Source organism: Poromitra crassiceps (assembly GCF_964638095.1).
Source record: "Poromitra crassiceps genome assembly, chromosome: 1".
Lineage (NCBI taxonomy): Eukaryota > Metazoa > Chordata > Actinopteri > Beryciformes > Melamphaidae > Poromitra > Poromitra crassiceps.
Genome location: NC_139623.1, coordinates 7,447,806 through 7,465,419, shown reverse-complemented (window position 1 = coordinate 7,465,419; position 17,614 = coordinate 7,447,806). Strand labels below are relative to the sequence as shown.

General features: G+C 43.0%; 1 protein-coding gene across 1 annotated transcript in view; it reads right to left on the bottom strand.

The window, feature by feature from the left end:
* The window catches only part of nphs1 (NPHS1 adhesion molecule, nephrin), a gene marked incomplete at its 3' end in the record, with an annotated part of 130,702 nt that overhangs the window by 20,433 nt on the left and 92,655 nt on the right, over positions 1–17,614 (bottom strand). Inside the window, 4 exon segments of the mRNA XM_083648232.1 lie at positions 8,507–8,629; positions 9,804–9,854; positions 10,249–10,430; positions 11,108–11,219. Coding sequence (XP_083504358.1) covers positions 8,507–8,629; positions 9,804–9,854; positions 10,249–10,430; positions 11,108–11,219 — 468 coding nt within the window.

The following is a 17,614-nucleotide window of genomic DNA, read 5'->3' as shown; positions in this document are numbered from 1 at the left end:
AAGTTCTAAGCACTGAAATAGGTCAGAGCAGTTGAAGAGGCCATAGAGTGAAAAATAAAGACATAGCAAAGTAGCCTGGTAAAGCCATCTTGATAACATGACCTCATATTCTGTTTCACTCTACATATCAGTCTGGACCTCCAGCCACCCACAGCGATTTCAGTGGGCGGGAGAACTCCTTCAGCCAATCAGTGTCGCCAAATCTAATCCAAATCCACTCGGAAAACTATGAAAATGACTTTTGTGTGGAGAAAATCCGCCTGTGCATACCCTTGTTCTTGTTTAATTGTTGTATATTTCTGCAATAACTATACTTATGGCTCTGTTACTCTGCTAACGTTAACATTACAGCTGGTTGCTTCAGGAGATGTCATTACTACTATTATTATCTACACTTTGATATATTGCACATGTGGGATGGTAACACAAACTTGGCCACAGCCTGGAGCCTTTGAAGATCTAGTTGAGCTCAGAACCTCCCTTATACAAGGCACATAATAACCCTCTTCCCATCTGCATTCAGAAATTGTTTTCACCCCGAGTCAGCCGGTACAAACTAAGGGGAACCTGCATGTTCAAACAAATGAGAGTAAGAACAAACTTTAAAAGTAGATGCATCTCTGTCAAAGGTGTACAACTGTGGAATAGTCTCTGCGATGAGTTAAAATTGTGGAATTCTATATGTAAATTCAAAAAAATGTTTAAACTAAGAGCACTTAACAAATACAAAACCCTAGTACGACCAAGTACTTATAAGCTATCATTAGGGCTTCTACGATCTATTGCAAACTTTCCTTCTCGTTGTTAACTGATTCTTGCAACTATCTTATTTTTTGTTTTTGTTTTTTGATGTAATGAGATGTAAAAAAGGGTAGCATTCATAAGCTGCGGCTTCAGCCTACACCTTTTCGGTCTCCTATATGTAAACGCACATTATTACTGTAATGCATTTATGTGAAACTGACAAATTGACGGAAATAAATTATTATTTACTTACGTCTAGTAAAAAAAGAAAATAACAAAATTTGGTCTTTTTCTCTTTCTTTTTTTATTACAAGCACCCATGTGTGCCTGTTGACATTTTATAGATGCTGCTAGATTAAGAAGTGCAGTTAAAAGAGATGTGATTTAGACCTCCATCTCTGAAACCGCACATCAGATCTCAATGGAAATCTTATCTAAGTCTCACTAAAAACAAGCAAACAGTAAACATCTTGTCCCCCACCAGTGATCCACCCTTAGGTCAGAGACTGAGCCATTCCAAACCTTGCATCACTCCCTCCGCTCCTCCACCCGGCCAGATCGCATCGCCCCTCCACCGCTACATGGGCTCAAAATCGCTCGTCCCGATCGCGACTCTTCTCGTCCCTGGCGCCACAATGTTGGAACGAGCTCCCCCCTTCCTTCAGAACGGCTGTATCGCTGCCAATCTTTTGGCAGAGACTAAAAACTCACCTTTTCAGGCTACACCTCGGCCCTTCTTGAAGTAACATATTTCTCTCTCTTCTTAAACAAGGCCAGGTCGAAACCTGGCATACGGCCGGTGCAGATCGTCACCCATGTATACCCATACACATTTTAACAATCAACATAACACATATAAGCCGTCATCTGATTTTCCAACTTTTTTCCCTGTTTGAGGGCGGCTTTAGCTCAGGAGGTAGAGCGGGTCAGCCAATGACGCAAGGGTTGGCGGTTCGATCCCCGCTCCCTCCCAGCTGTTAATCGTTGTGTCCCTGGGCAAGACACTTAACCCTCCTTGCCTGGTATGATTGGTATGATTGGTATGAATGTAAGACATGAATGGTATGATTGGTATGATTGGTATGAATGTAGACATGAATGATGATGGTGGTTCGGAGGGACCGTTGAGCGCCAATGTGTGGCTGCCACGCTTCTGAACCACCGGTACGAATGGTGTGAACGAATAATGATTCTGTGTAAGCGCTTTGAGCCTTGGAAAGGCGCTATATAAATCCAATCATTATTATTATTATTATTGTGTTTAGGGATGCAGGATAAAGATTTTTTTTATTTATTTTTTTATAAATGCTGCAGCTGCACACTTACTGTTTAAACTTTAATTATAATTGTTGTTTTTCTTTGTTCTTTGATGTGAATTTATGGCTTTTTGGCACCTATATGTAACCTTTTAAGGTTGAGATAATTGTATTATCATTATATGGTCCAAATATTTCAGTAAAGCACTTGAAACACTTGAAATATTCTTGCTTGGGTGGTATCATTCTACTTGAAATGATGGTAAAATGTATTATTTTTAGTAAAATAACATGTCACGTGTACAATGCAATATTTGTAATGGAATCATTATGGGACACGGCTATAGGGCTGTCCCAAACGATTATTTTCTTATCGATTCGACTAAGGATTATTTTTTCGATTAGTCGATTAATCTAATGATTATTATTATTATTCTTTTTTTATTATATAACAATAAATTTACCCAAAACAAATAAATAACCAAAAACTTCTCAATTTCTGTATTTTATTTAACCATCTCATTCTCTTTAACTCATTCAGTGCCAGCCACTTTTGGAGAACGGATGCTCCCAGTGCCAGAGTTTTCAGAGCGTTTTCAGTGATTTCTCGAGGCCCACAGAATATTGTGTGATATTACTATGTAAACACCGAACACGCACAAGAACGAGCTGGCTCTATTGTATCATCAGCAAAAAAAAGTTTATTGATACCATTTTCCGTTCTTTAGTTATGAGCCGGAGAAGATAGGTTGTTTTCAGCGTTTTCAGGCTTTTCAAATTATTAGCTGAGATAATCCGCCTTTTGTGAAATGCAGCATTTCAAGCACATTCACTGAGTCTGAAGATAATATTTTCTGATGTAGTGACGTAGTTGTTGTGTGATGCCCTGCGTGCACCACCCCCCTCCCCCCCTCCCCCCGTAAACTCCTCCCCACACTGCACACAGCCTCACGCAACCATTATATTTTCGGAGTGCTGCGTTTGTGTGCTGCTGTCGGCTCTCAGCGCCACAGCAGGGAAGAGCCAACCCGGATTGCTGAATGGTTTGGCGTCAGGGGCTGCTTTCCTGGCTGCTAATCGGTTGGAGAAACTATACAGACAGACAGACAGACAGACAGGGACAGAGGGGCTCAGTTGTGAGCGCGGATTGACTCCTGTTCGGAGCCAATGTCAGCTCCCGCGACAGAGCAAATGGCTCTGGGAGCATGCATCGGGTTGTCTTTGATCCACGGCTTTTAGGCTGTTTCTCGGACCTGTCTCTAATCTGGACTGCACCGAGCAAGCACTGTCGCCACCTAATGAGTCCGTAAAATAGGTTATACACCTCCAATAGCTACTATAGTTGTACAGGAGCTGCGGAAGGCTTTGATCGACGTCCCACCGTCAAAAAACGCATTGGACGTCGAAGGACGTCCGTGGCATTCTACGTCACTATTTAATTGGACGTCGAAGGACGTCCATGGCATTCAATGAGTTAACAGTCCAACATAAAATCTCTCAAATAAAATTAAAGCAAGAGCTTGTCCTCAAATAAAATGAATATAGTGCAATTCAAAATAAAATAGTAGAATAAATTAAATTCAAGTCACTTTCAGGAGGAATACCAAAAACCTTGTGCAATGTCAACTGAGTTTAGCAGCAGTCCAACATAAAATCATCATCTTACAGTACAATGGTGTACAATTTTCAGTAACAGTGCTCTTAACACGTTCACTGCCAATGGCGAGTTGAGTCGTCAAAAAAAATCCAACGGTTGACTGCCAATGACGAGTTGAGTCGTCAAAAAAAAAAAAAATTGACGGTGGGACGTTGATCAACGCCCCCCACGTCTCCTATAAAAATATTGGAGCCACCGAACGTGTACAACCCATTCCACCGACCCACTAAGTGGCGACAGTGCACTCCATTCTAGAAAAAGTCGAGCCAAAACTGCAGGGGAACGCGCGATGAAACCATTCTCCTACTGTAAAATGGATTGGCGAAAACGCTTTCGCTTTCGCGCTGATTGCTGGCGGTGCGGGATTGCAAATTTGCATAATAGATTATGGGTGCAACACACTTTGAAACACGCAGCATAAATAAGACCACAATCGCAAAAGAAACCCCGTTTCTTGGGGTTTCTCAACCGAAAACCCAGAAACGAACGAGCCTCATTCTCATACTGTAGGCGAAAACGCTTTCACCTGGCGCACACGGGCGCACAATGGTGGGGGGTTCCAAAAATAGACTGGGTGGAAAACACACTTTGAAACACGCAGCATAAAGCCTAGAATCGCACAAAGCTTCATCAAAGCTCTCAAACCCAAGAAACGAGTGAGCCCCATCCACACTCCCAGGGAGGGAGGCTGCTCACTGCTCAGACAGGCAGTAGAAACTGCTTGTGACAAACGCGCTGCTGAAAGCCACCAGACACGCCCACGGAGGGAGGAGTTTGAAGGAGAGGGCGTTCAGAACTATATTGTTTAGATGTCTGATATCTCACTGATGCCAAAAATAAATGGTTAAAGTGACTGTTCTGCCTGTTTGATTGAATTTCACAAAACTGCGATTATCTCAGCTTTCAGTCTCAGACGCTGAAACCATGCTGTACTCAACGGCTAATATCTACATAACTACTAACTCTACAAACTAACTCTTTTAGACAGAGAAAGCACACATTCTATTAGTACTTTTGTGAACTTTGTGTTCACAAAGTCCAAGCAGAAAATAATCCTTTTGGAGAAAGACAAATGCTCCATGTAAGATGGTCACACATCATCCAGACACAAGGCTGTTAGAAGAGTGTGCTGACGTCAAATGACGCTGCGCTGATGGGTAAGCGCTATGTTAGCGGCTAATTGTTACTTGTCGTTACTTTAAATGGCAGTAAAACGCCACTGAATGACCAAATTGATTTAACTTTTAACACATTGACTGCCAGCCATTTTTTTCTTGCTGTAGGTAGCTTCTGCCAGGTTTTTTTTTGAGGATTCTAGGCTCATTTTACAAGAGCCGAGGTTTCTCTTCTGTTACGACTTCGTGAACACCAATCATCTAAAAATAACTAATAGAATGTGTGCTTTCTCTGTCTAAAAGAGTTAGTTTGTAGAGTTAGTAGTTATGTAAGCATTAGCACTTGAATACAGCATGGTTTCAGCATCAGAAAAAATATTTAGAGATAAACGGCTTTTTGTGAAATTCGATATTACAGTCACTTTAACCATTCATTTTTGGCATCAGTAAGACCTAAACAATAGTTTGAACAGTAATTTCCTCCATAACAGCAGTAAACTTCCCTCTGCTCAACTCCTCCCTCCTGTGGGCGTTCTTTTTTGCTGCAGCGGTGTCACAAGCACTTTCCTACCTTTGCAAATGCACTTTCTCATACTCTCGACCTCTCAAATAAATTTCTGAATAGAAATTAAATTACTCTAAATTATAGCGAAAAAGAAACAAAAAAGAATGGGTTGAAAATCCCATTCTAAAAGCCTTTTAGAATGGGATTTGTTTCCAATTTGGTGTCGGACTAGGGGGCAGTCCCCGCTTGTCACCATTGCTTTGCTGCTGCTGTGCGGGTGTGTGCCTGTCTGTGCGGCCGCTCTTTGAGGAAGTCTGGTTGGACTCGCTCGCGTCTTGGAGTTTTGGTTGAGGGCTTTGATGAAGCTTTTGCGATTCTGGTCATATTATGCTGCGTGTTTCAAAGTGTGTCCCACCCGCAATCCACTATGCAAATCTGCAATCCCGCACCGCCAGCAATCAGCGCGAAAATGAAAGCGCCTTCGCCAATCCACCTTCATGAGAATGGCTTCAGTCACACTGCTTTTTGCTTGCCTTCCTCCTTCCTTGTCGCCACTTAGTGGGTCGGTGGAATGGGTTGTACACGTTGTACACGTCCAATACCTATATAAGAGATGTAAAAGGCTTAGATGCACAACCTACCGTCAAAAAAAAAAAATCGATTTTTTTGACGAGTACACTCGTCGCTGGCAGTTAACACATTGACTGCCAGACGTTTTTTTTTGCTGTAGGTAGCTTCTGCCAAGCCGTTTTTTGAGGATTATGGCTCATTTTATAAGAGCCGAGGATTCGTTTCAGCTTGGAGTTTGTGAACATACAATATCTCAAAAGTACTAATAGAATGTGTACTTTCTCTGTCTAAAAGAGTTAGTTTGTAGAGTTAGTAGTTATGTAAGCATTAGCAGTTGAATACAGCATGGTTTTAGCGTGAAAAAGAATATTCAGAGATAAACGGCTTTTTGTGAAATTGGATGGAACTGTCACTTTAACCATTCATTTTTGGCTCTCTCTCTCTCTCTCTCCCTCCCCCTCTCGCTCTCTCTCTCTCTCTCCCTCCCTCTCGCTCTCCCTCCCTCTCTCTCTCTCTCTCTCTCTCTCTCTCTCTCCCTCCCTCTCGAGTTGCTTCAACTCCGCCCTCCGTGGGCGGACAAGCTTGTCACCAGTCAGTGCTTTGCTGCTCTCCTGTGCCTGTCTGGCCTGTCTGCACGGCCGCTGTTTGAGGAAGTCGGGATGGACTCGCTTGTTTGGAGTTTTGGTTGAGAGAAGCTTTTGCGATTCTGGTCATATTTATGCTGCGTGTTTCAAAGTGTGTTCCTCCACCTGTTATCTATCACCCGATCATAGTAGATCGGCTGAATCTATTATGTAAATTTGCAATCCCGCATCGCCAGCAATCAGCGCGAAAAGGAGAATGGCTGGGCTGAGAATGGCTTGACAAGTTAAAAAAATGCTTTCCTTTCTCTAGCAAGGAGAGCACTGTTGCCACTTAGTGGGTCGGTGGAATGGGTTGTAAACGTTCGGTGGCTCCAATAATTATATAAGAGATGTAAAAGGCTTAGATGCACAACCCACCGTCAAAAAAAAAAAATCGATGCCAAAAACGTGTAAACACGTTGTTGGCAGGGAACAGCTGGATTCTGAAAACGTGTTCATACGTTGTTGGCAGGGAATGTGTTAACAGCTGGATTGTGTTTGACGAGTACACTCGTCGCTGGCAATCAAGGTGTTAACCATTTCGATTTCCACTTTCCATACGGACCCCAGTATTGGTTAGTTGTTTATAACGTGACTATATTTATAACATTTATAACGTAGGCTACTCCGGTTTCCAGTTTATAACTCGGGTCTACAGCCAGAGTGCTGAGGGGTTGGAGCTATAGACCCTTCTCACGGGGGCCATTTTGTGTCGAAAAGGCAGGGTCAACACAGGTGCAAGCAAAACACTAATGAGGGTTTCCAACTTCCATGATTGGAATTTGGAAACCCTCATTAGTGTTTTGCTTGCACCTGTGTTGACCCTGCCTTTTCGACACAAAATGGCCCCCGTGAAAAGGGTCTATTGCGCAACACACAGATTCAGCCCGCAAACCGGAGTAATATTAACGTTATAAATATAGTCACGACGTTAACAACTAACCAATGCTGGGGGTCCGTATTGAAAGTGGAAATCGAAATGGTTAAAAGTTAAATCAATTTGGTCATTCAGTGGCATTTTACTGCCATGTAAAGTAACGAAAAGTAACAGTTAGCCGCTAAGATTAGCCACACGTGACGGACAGGAAGTCCGAAACCGGACATTCGTCAAATAAAACAAATTTCAAAGTAAAAGCCCATCTTGATGAAAGGGTGCCAGAAAGGGTGCCAGGAGTGGTGACTGCAGCGATTGGGACAGACATGCTCCTATAGGCCAGTGCAAGCACCGGCCTAAAAAAGAAAACTAATGTTACTCATTCTTTCTCAAACTACTTTCTACAAAGTGTTACTCTAGTCTAGTCCATCAAAAGGTCTTAGCTGTCATTGATTGTGTTGCATAGTTGTTTTCTCTACTGTTGACAAAATGTGATATTGTAAGTCGCTTTCGATAAAAGTGTCTGCTAAATGACACAATGTAATGTCATGTAATTACTGTTTTGTTTTTCCCTGATCGGCTGGTTACATTGTCAACTATGGTGCAGTTCCTGATTGGCCGGTTACATTCTAATTTGAGAAATTGGCTGTAGAAGTCCAGACTGATCCGTGGAGCGAAACAGAATGTGAGTTTTGACGTGATCAGTTTTACCAACCAGGCTAACGGCAAAGTACAAAGAAGTAAGAGGTGAAAAGTCTATGCAAAAGTTAGAGGGCAGAAGAAGGCGAGGTGTGGAAAGTAAAAGATTGGAGGGGGACAAAGTGACAGTTATGCTGAAAAACAAATAGAAAGAGACAGATGGGGAGATAGAGGACAGACATGAAGCTAGCAAATGAGATAAAAGGAACAGAAGAAACACAGAAGGGACAGCTTTGAAGGATGAATGTGTGAGGCAGGGAGGAAGAGAGAGAGCAGAAGGAGAGGAGACAGAGAGAGGGACAAGGAGAGATGAGAGGAGACCGAGAGAGGTGAGGTGACAGTTGCACCAAGGTTCAGAGTAATCTCTTTGAAGTCTTGTTGAAGGCCTGGGACATTGTAATGACAGAGAGTGTGGGAGAAAACAACTTTCACGTTTATAGATGGAAAAGATCACTATGGTTACCTGTCTGGCCCCGCCTCTTTTTCCACCTCAATCCCAGGAAGCAACCCAATGAATTCAGTGTCAGCAGGACTCCAAACACCACGGTCAACGTTATTGTCAAATAGGTCGGCAGGCCGGTTGCACCTACCGTAGTTCACAAGACAACCCAACAATTACGAACATTAGTTTAAAGTCGAGCTGAACTCATAAATGACATTTCTTTTCTTTTAGTTCAAATACCTGGGTATGCACTGTGCACCTATTTAATAATGTATGCAAACAAAATCACAAAAGTCTAATTTCTTTAGTTTTTCACACTTTTTCACATCAAAAGTTCATTTTTCAAGATTTCATTGATAACAGTAATGTACAGTTTGCTGACGTCACCCAGTACTATCAAATTTCTACCCCATTTCAACCAATCATATCACGACATGCAGCTGTCAATCAAATCTTCATTTCAGGATACTTTTCTCTTCCAAATGAAGTAGAAAATGGCGCCTAGTGCCTGTCATCTGGCAGAATTCCTATCCCATAGACTAACTACTAACTTGGCCAATTGTTAGAAACATGAACACAAAACAAAAACTATAATCTCTAAGAATGCAAAGAAATGTAACTGGCTCGTTAAAACGCGCATTCCAGGGATATCGTATTTACAGAAATAGCGTAAAAGGCGCACGCTTGAGAGCATTTGAGAACGTGGTTGTCAGGGGTCTGCCCTCGGAGATCCAGGCGGGCGGGCAGCACCCATTCATCGGATTGTCCGCTCCCTCCGCACGAAGCAGCTGGCTGCCTGGTACTCCGCGGATCCCACTCGCGTAGCACGACAACACGTTGAATCCCACTTGATTTGGGGGTGGAACACGCCATGATTGACCAATGCCAAAGCCAGTCGACAGAATTGTCAAATCAAATCATCGACATGATACTATGACCCGCCTCTCAATTTGTCATCTTAGACAAATTATGTTTTCAGTCTGAAACGGACTGCGACGCACGTGACGATACGGGTTCAGTTCGACTTTAATGCATAATAATGTGAATGAAAGAGAGGAAGATGGAAATTTGTGATGATAAAAAAAATTATTGATTGGAGACCCAATCACTCTCTCAATTGTCTTTATTGATTAAATTGCAGATGGGGAAAGGTATGGGTGGGTGCCATGACAACCGCTAGCTCTCAAAGAGCAAACATTAAGAGCCTTGGAGGTGCATACATTAACATGATTTAGCCAAATGAAGCTAGCTGCTGTGCAAACAGCAATTTCCAACTGCCCTTAAGAGCTTTTTCGGGGAGTTGTGATAAAAGACTTACTTTGTGAGCCTGAGTCATCGTCTGTTGGGACCTCCTCTGCCTCTGGCATTTCTGTAGAGAAGGACGGCAGAAAAGAGAATTGCACAAATAGCATACCACACTGCTAGAAAACCTTGTGGAATGAGCACGTTTATTGCTGTTGTCCTGTGAAAAAAACCCATAATTCAAATGTTTGTGTTTTTCATGTTTTGACTTAAATTGAAGAATTCCATGCTTCTTTATGGGTTGAGAAACCCCTTGGGCTACTAAATGGATAAACTGAAAAATGCATGGGGGGAGGGGGGGGGGGATGAAAAAGGTTGTCTTTTCTTAAAAAGTCTGCATTTTGAACAGACAAGGTTTTCACCTGACAGCAACGTTATGTTATATTTAAAAAATTGATCGTGGAATGGAATGGATCATATTTGTCCTGTCAGTGTGAAGTTGGGGGTTACTCCAAACTGACCCTCGGTGGTGATGGTCAGTACTGCGTTGTTGTCAGCATAGCCACTCTCTCCCATTGCATTGAGGGCGTTTACAGAAAGGTTGTAGGTGGTGACAGGGGAAAGACCGGTGACCGTGAAGGTAGTTGCTCTGGACGGGAAGACATCCACATACAGGTAGCTGTGTGACTGCGGCCAGCGGTATCTGTCAAGCAAAAAGGCATTGTGAACCATTTCCTGTTACTCGCCCATGTTTGATGATGAAAGGATGTCATTGACTACGTTTACATGCACACAATATTCCGGTTTTTGCCCATATTCGGAAAATGACAATATTCCGACTAAATTAATAATCCACTAATATTCCCGTTTACATGCAGCCGTAGCTCGTCCTCCCCGACACGAGGGAGGGGGGGGGGGAGAGAGAGAGATGTAGCACTATTCTTACCAGCATCACTTGGTCCATTTCAGGAGCCTGCTGCTGAAAAGTTTGGCGTTGCGCATCCAAGTCTTTCATAACTCTCTTTAAATATCTCTCTCTTTAAATTGATGTTTCTCATCTCCTCCCGATCAGAAATGTCGGCTTTTCTTTTCGCATGCCAGAGATGATGAATTATATGATTATATCGCCTCTTCTAGTGCTTTCTAGCACACATCAGTTGACCACAAACAGGCAACATGCATCGCAAACTGCGGTAAAAATCATGATTGAGACACATATTACAAATGCGTTGTATACATGATCAAAGAATCCTCCTAAAACCCGAATACTACTGGAATAACCCAGATGTCTTAATCGAGAAAATGCTAAATTCGGAAAAAGGAATAATTAGTGGAATATTGTGTGCATGTAAACGTAGTCATTCTTTCATGACAGTTCACCTGATACGAAAACGCTGCTGCAAGCCGCCATCAAAGCCGGGTATCCACTCCAGAGTGATCGAGTCCTGGGTGACACCGACTCGGCGGAATGATGAGGGAGGGTCCGGGCGATCTGGTGTGTGTGAGGACAAGAGAAGAGAGGGTGTGAGGGAGGGTCCGGGCGATCTGGTGTGTGTGAGGACAAGAGAAGAGAGGGTGTGAGGGAGGGTCCGGGCGATCTGGTGTGTGTGAGGACAAGAGAAGAGAGGGTGTGAGGGAGGGTCCGGGCGATCTGGTGTGTGTGAGAACAAGAGAAGAGAGGCTGTGAGGGAGGGTCCGGGCGATCTGGTGTGTGTGAGGACAAGAGAAGAGAGGCTGTGAGGGAGGGTCCGGGCGATCTGGTGTGTGTGAGGACAAGAGAAGAGAGGCTGTGAGGGAGGGTCCGGGCGATCTGGTGTGTGTGAGGACAAGAGAAGAGAGGGTGTGAGGGAGGGTCCGGGCGATCTGGTGTGTGTGAGGACAAGAGAAGAGAGGGTGTGAGGGAGGGTCCGGGCGATCTGGTGTGTGTGAGGACAAGAGAAGAGAGGCTGTTAAAAGCAAAGGTACACTGGATGCTGCAAGAATGCTGACCAGGAGTGTAACACCCCCAGTGGCTATTTAAAAACGCTTCATGTGCTCAAAAACGGAGCTGTGTGCCCAGGGACACTTGATTCTATGATATGCGCTGCCTCTGGAGTCACACTCACACATGTGCCCCAGCTGGCCTAGAATCCAGTCCAAATAGAACTTTGTCTCATGTGTCTTCCCCTACTGTCTCCCTCCTGCTTTGAAACTGTTATAAACTGAAAATAGAAATGCTGAAGGTGAGAGCAGTTCCGTCTCTCAGTTCCCTCTCTCCTAAAATGAGATATTATTGTCTTTTCCCCATTTATACAGATTCTGCAGGCTACCTCACGTGCTGTGCCTTTTTACAATATTATTGTTTTGATTGAAAACTTGATTTTCTTTTTTGTTGCAGCTCAAGAAATCTTTTTCATCACTTATGTTAATAAAGTCTGAAAAAGGCAGGCTGCTACAACATCTTATTTAGAGTTTCCTCGAACTGTTCCTCTCAGTAAAACGTCTGATCTGTGAGTGTCTGTTTGTGAGAGTCAGCCTAATTATGTCACTGACGCTCAACACACATTTATTTTTTTGCTTCAGAGGACACATTCCTAGTTCTACAGCGGGCTCGTTGTTGATACATTTAAAATGTGCAACATTTAATAAAGAAAATTGGAAATAACTGCTAATGACAGCTAAAAACAACAACTGAATGCAATGTAATCAAGGAGGAGACATAAGCATAATTACATGATTACATCTCCCCTCTCCCTGTGGAGGACTATGGAGTCCCGGATCTGCCGTATCAACAAATAAATGAATAAATGTATAAATGAGCAGATAAATACATATATATGTATCATAAATATATGTAGAAATAAATGTAGATGACATAAATGTATATATATGTGTATTTTCCTATTTTTGTACGTTTTATATATTTATTTAATGATTTATAGGTGTATTTATACATTTATACATTTATTTATACATTTATACATTTATTTATACATTTATACATTTATTTATACATTTATACATTTATTTATACATTTATACATTTATACATTTTTTTATACATTTATACATTTATTTATACATTTATACATTTATTTATACATTTATACATTTATTTATGGCATTTATTTATGTGTGTTTTATTTTATTTATGTCTGTTTTATTTACCTCCCATTTATTTATGTGCCTTGTATTTAGTGATGTCTCCTTTGTATTTAGTGATGCGTCCTTGCTTCCTTTCCTTTTCTGTATGCATTTCTGCCTACTCAATGCAAATTAGGGGGGCGGCCCGTGCATTTATGCCTGCTGCTCAATGCAGATTAGGGGGCTGGCCGTCATGGGCTCAAGTCTTTGCCTATTGGCTCGAATGCACATTGTCCTATCTGCTCCAAACTTGTCATGCATGATAAGTGTCCATGCCTGAAGATATCTGCACATCAATATCCATTTACACTCATAGCGCCACCTACTGGCAACAGGAAATGACATGTTTTACACTTACATGAACTGCTCAGAGTGGGTTGAACACATCCACCTCGGATGTGGTCAGAAAATCCTTTACCACCCAATGCAGCTTCATTTTGACGATTATGAGTGCTCATTGACTGGCGTGGGCGTGGCGCCATGGCGAATGTTGATGTTTCGCCATCACACAGGAAGTTGGAGTAACTTCATTGTAGATTGTCCAATCTGCTCCAAACTTGTCATGCATGATAACTGTACATGCCTGAACACATCTAGATGTCAATATCCATTTATAGTCATAGCGCCCCCTACTGGCAACACAGAAAGTGCTTTGTAACTTGGCCCTACATGCTCACACGTGCACCAAACTTCACATGTTTGATGAGCATCCCAGCCTGAAGACATCTAGATGACGATTTCGAGTGATAGGCAGAGCACCCCCTACTGGCCACGCAGAAAGCGGTTTGTAACTCGGCCGTACATGGTCACACCCGCAACAAACTTCACATGTTTCATGAGCATCCCAGACTTCACATGGAGTCTGGGATGTCTGGGATGCCACTAACTCCAAATGGTCCTATAGATGTCTTCAGGCTGGGATGTTCATCAAACATGTGACGTTTGGTGCGCGTGTGAGCATGTAGGGCCGGGTTACAAACCACTGTCTGTGTTGGCAGTAGGGGGCGCTATGACTATAAATGGATGTTGACATCTAGATGTCTTCAGGTATGTACACTGATCATGCATGACAAGTTTGGAGCAGATTGGACAATCTACAATGGAGTTACTCCAACTCCCTGTGTGGCCAGAAGGGGGCGCTCTGCCTATCACTCAAAATGTTCATCTAGATGTCTTCAGGCTGGGATGGTCATCAAACATGTGTATTTTGGTGCGCGGGGGACCATGTACTGCCGAGTTACAAAATGATTTATGTGTTGGCAGTAGGGGGTGCTATGACTATAAATGGATATTGACATATCAATGTCTTACCCATAATCCTCACAATGAAGGTTAATCGAGAGCTTGAGGCTTTTCTGACCACATCTGAGGTGGATGTGGTCAACCCACTATGAGCAGTTCATGTACGTGTAAAACTTGTGTCATTTCCTTTTGCCAGTAGGTGGCGCTGTAACTATCACTGAATATTGATCTGCAGATATCTTCAGGCATGGACACTTATCATGCACGACAAGTTTGGAGCAGATAGGACAACGTTCAGTTGAGTTACAATCAACTTCATGTGTTGCCAGTAGGAGGCGCTCTGCCTATAATGCTATATTGGCATGTACATGTGTGAAGTCTGGGATGCTCATGAAACATGTGAAGTTTGTTGCGGGTGTGACCATGTACGGCCGAGTTACAAACCGCTTTCTGCGTGGCCAGTAGGGGGTGCTCTGCCTATCACTCGAAATCGTCATCTAGATGTCTTCAGGCTGGGATGCTCATCAAACATGTGAAGTTTGGTGCACGTGTGAGCATGTAGGGCCAAGTTACAAAGCACTTTCATTTCATTTCATTTATTTATTTAGAAGATGGGACATTGCACATTAATGGACAGTACAGCCGTACAGTAAATATGCCAGGTTTTAGCCCAAGGGCTAGTTTCCACCTGTAGTCCCATGGCACTTTCTGTGTTGCCAGTAGGGGGCGCTATGACTATAAATGGATATTGACATCTAGATGTGTTCAGGCATGTACAGTTATCATGCATGACAAGTTTGGAGCAGATTGGACAATCTACAATGAAGTTACTCCAACTTCCTGTGTGATGGCGAAACATCAACATTCGCCATGGCGCCACGCCCACGCCAGTCAATGAGCACTCATAATCGTCAAAATGAAGCTGCATTGGGTGGTAAAGGATTTTCTGACCACATCCGAGGTGGATGTGTTCAACCCACTCTGAGCAGTTCATGTAAGTGTAAAACATGTCATTTCCTGTTGCCAGTAGGTGGCGCTATGAGTGTAAATGGATATTGATGTGCAGATATCTTCAGGCATGGACACTTATCATGCATGACAAGTTTGGAGCAGATAGGACAATGTGCATTCGAGCCAATAGGCAAAGACTTGAGCCCATGACGGCCAGCCCCCTAATCTGCATTGAGCAGCAGGCATAAATGCACGGGCCGCCCCCCTAATTTGCATTGAGTAGGCAGAAATGCATACAGAAAAGGAAAGGAAGCAAGGACGCATCACTAAATACAAAGGAGACATCACTAAATACAAGGCACATAAATAAATGGGAGGTAAATAAAACAGACATAAATAAAATAAAACACACATAAATAAATGCCATAAATAAATGTATAAATGTATAAATAAATGTATAAATGTATAAATAAATGTATAAATAAATGTATAAATGTATAAATGTATAAATAAATGTATAAATGTATAAATAAATGTATAAATGTATAAATACACCTATAAATCATTAAATAAATATATAAAACGTACAAAAATAGGAAAATACACATATATATACATTTATGTCATCTACATTTATTTCTACATATATTTATGATACATATATATGTATTTATCTGCTCATTTATACATTTATTCATTTATTTGTTGATACGGCAGATCCGGGACTCCATAGAGGACCGAGTTACAGCCCCCTAGACGCTGGGAGTCGCTGCTGCCCATTCATTTTGTATTGGATGCGTCGCTCACCGCCTTGCAAAGCATGCTGCGATACCTGGCGGCACATGACAATGACAATCCAATCAATCCAACTTTATTTATAAAGCGCTTTAAAACAACCAGAGGAGGACCAAAGTGCTGTACAGAGTACTGAAGAGCAATCAGCTAAAAACAATAAATCAATAAAATCAGATTAAATCAATAAAATGAGTAAACATAATAAAAGACGCTATGTAAAATATATAAAAGCAAAATCAATAAAATGCATAAAAAACAAAAACAAAATAAAAAGTAAAGCAAATCAGCAAATTTATTCACGTGTAGGTGTTGGGAGTCGCTGCTGCCCATTCATTTTGTATTGGATAGGTTGCTCATCGCCTTGCAAAGCATGCTGGGAATGGGATACCTGGCGGCGCACGACAGCGACAAGAGGAGGAGCCAATTTGAAATCGACCAATTCAAAACGGAAAGACAGCAAGACAGCCAATCAAGCTGCAGCACCAAGCAAGCAGCTACGTGAATGGTAAATGGTAAATGGACTGCATTTATATAATGCTTTTATTCAAAGCGCTTTACAGTGTGCCTACATTGACCCATTCACACACCGAAGGCGGCAAGCTGCCACGCAGGGTGCTGGCACAGCCATCGGGAGCAATTTGGGGTACAGTGTCTTGCCCAAGGACACTTCGACATGCGGACTGGCGCCGGGGATCGAACCACGACCTTCTGATTAGATTACTGATCTGATTAGTGAATACATGTAAATATCTTCACTCTGTGCAGGGACCGTTACAGCCCCCACACAGCACAGCATGTAGATGCGGCTGCCCATTCATTTTGTATTGAATACGCCGCTCATCGCCTTGCAAAGCATGCTGGGATACCTGACGGCGGAGGAAAGCGATGAGAGGAGGGGCTAATTTGAAATCGACCAATCCAAGAGGGAAAGACAGCAAGTCAGCAAATCAAGCTGCAGCAACAAGCAAGCAGCTACGCAAATAGTACGTGAGAATACCGTCGCTGTGGTGTGTAGGGGCCGTTAGGGGGAATAAGGTCACTGTGGTGTGTAGGGGTCGTTAGAGGGAATAAGGTCACTGTGGTGTGTAGGGGTCGTTAGAGGGAATAAGGTCACTGTGGTGTGTAGGGGTCGTTAGAGGGAATAAGGTCACTGTGGTGTGTAGGGGTCGTTAGAGGGAATAAGGTCACTGTGGTGTGTAGGGGTCGTTAGAGGGAATAAGGTCACTGTGGTGTGTAGGGGCCGTTAGGGGGAATAAGGTCACTGTGGTGTGTAGGGGTCGTTAGAGGGAATAAGGTCACTGTGGTGTGTAGGGGTCGTTAGAGGGAATAAGGTCACTGTGGTGTGTAGGGGTCGTTAGGGGGAATAAGGTCACTGTGGTGTGTAGGGGTCGTTAGAGGGAATAAGGTCACTGTGGTGTGTAGGGGTCGTTAGAGGGAATAAGGTCACTGTGGTGTGTAGGGGTCGTTAGAGGGAATAAGGTCACTGTGGTGTGTAGGGGTCGTTAGAGGGAATAAGGTCACTGTGGTGTGTAGGGGTCGTTAGGGGGAATAAGGTCACTGTGGTGTGTAGGGGTCGTTAGGAGGAATAAGGTCACTGTGGTGTGTAGGGGTCGTTAGGAGGAATAAGGTCACTGTGGTGTGTAGGGGTCGTTAGAGGGAATAAGGTCACTGTGGTGTGTAGGGGCCGTTAGAGGGAATAAGGTCACTGTGGTGTGTAGGGGTCGTTAGGGGGAATAAGGTCACTGTGGTGTGTAGGGGTCGTTAGAGGGAATAAGG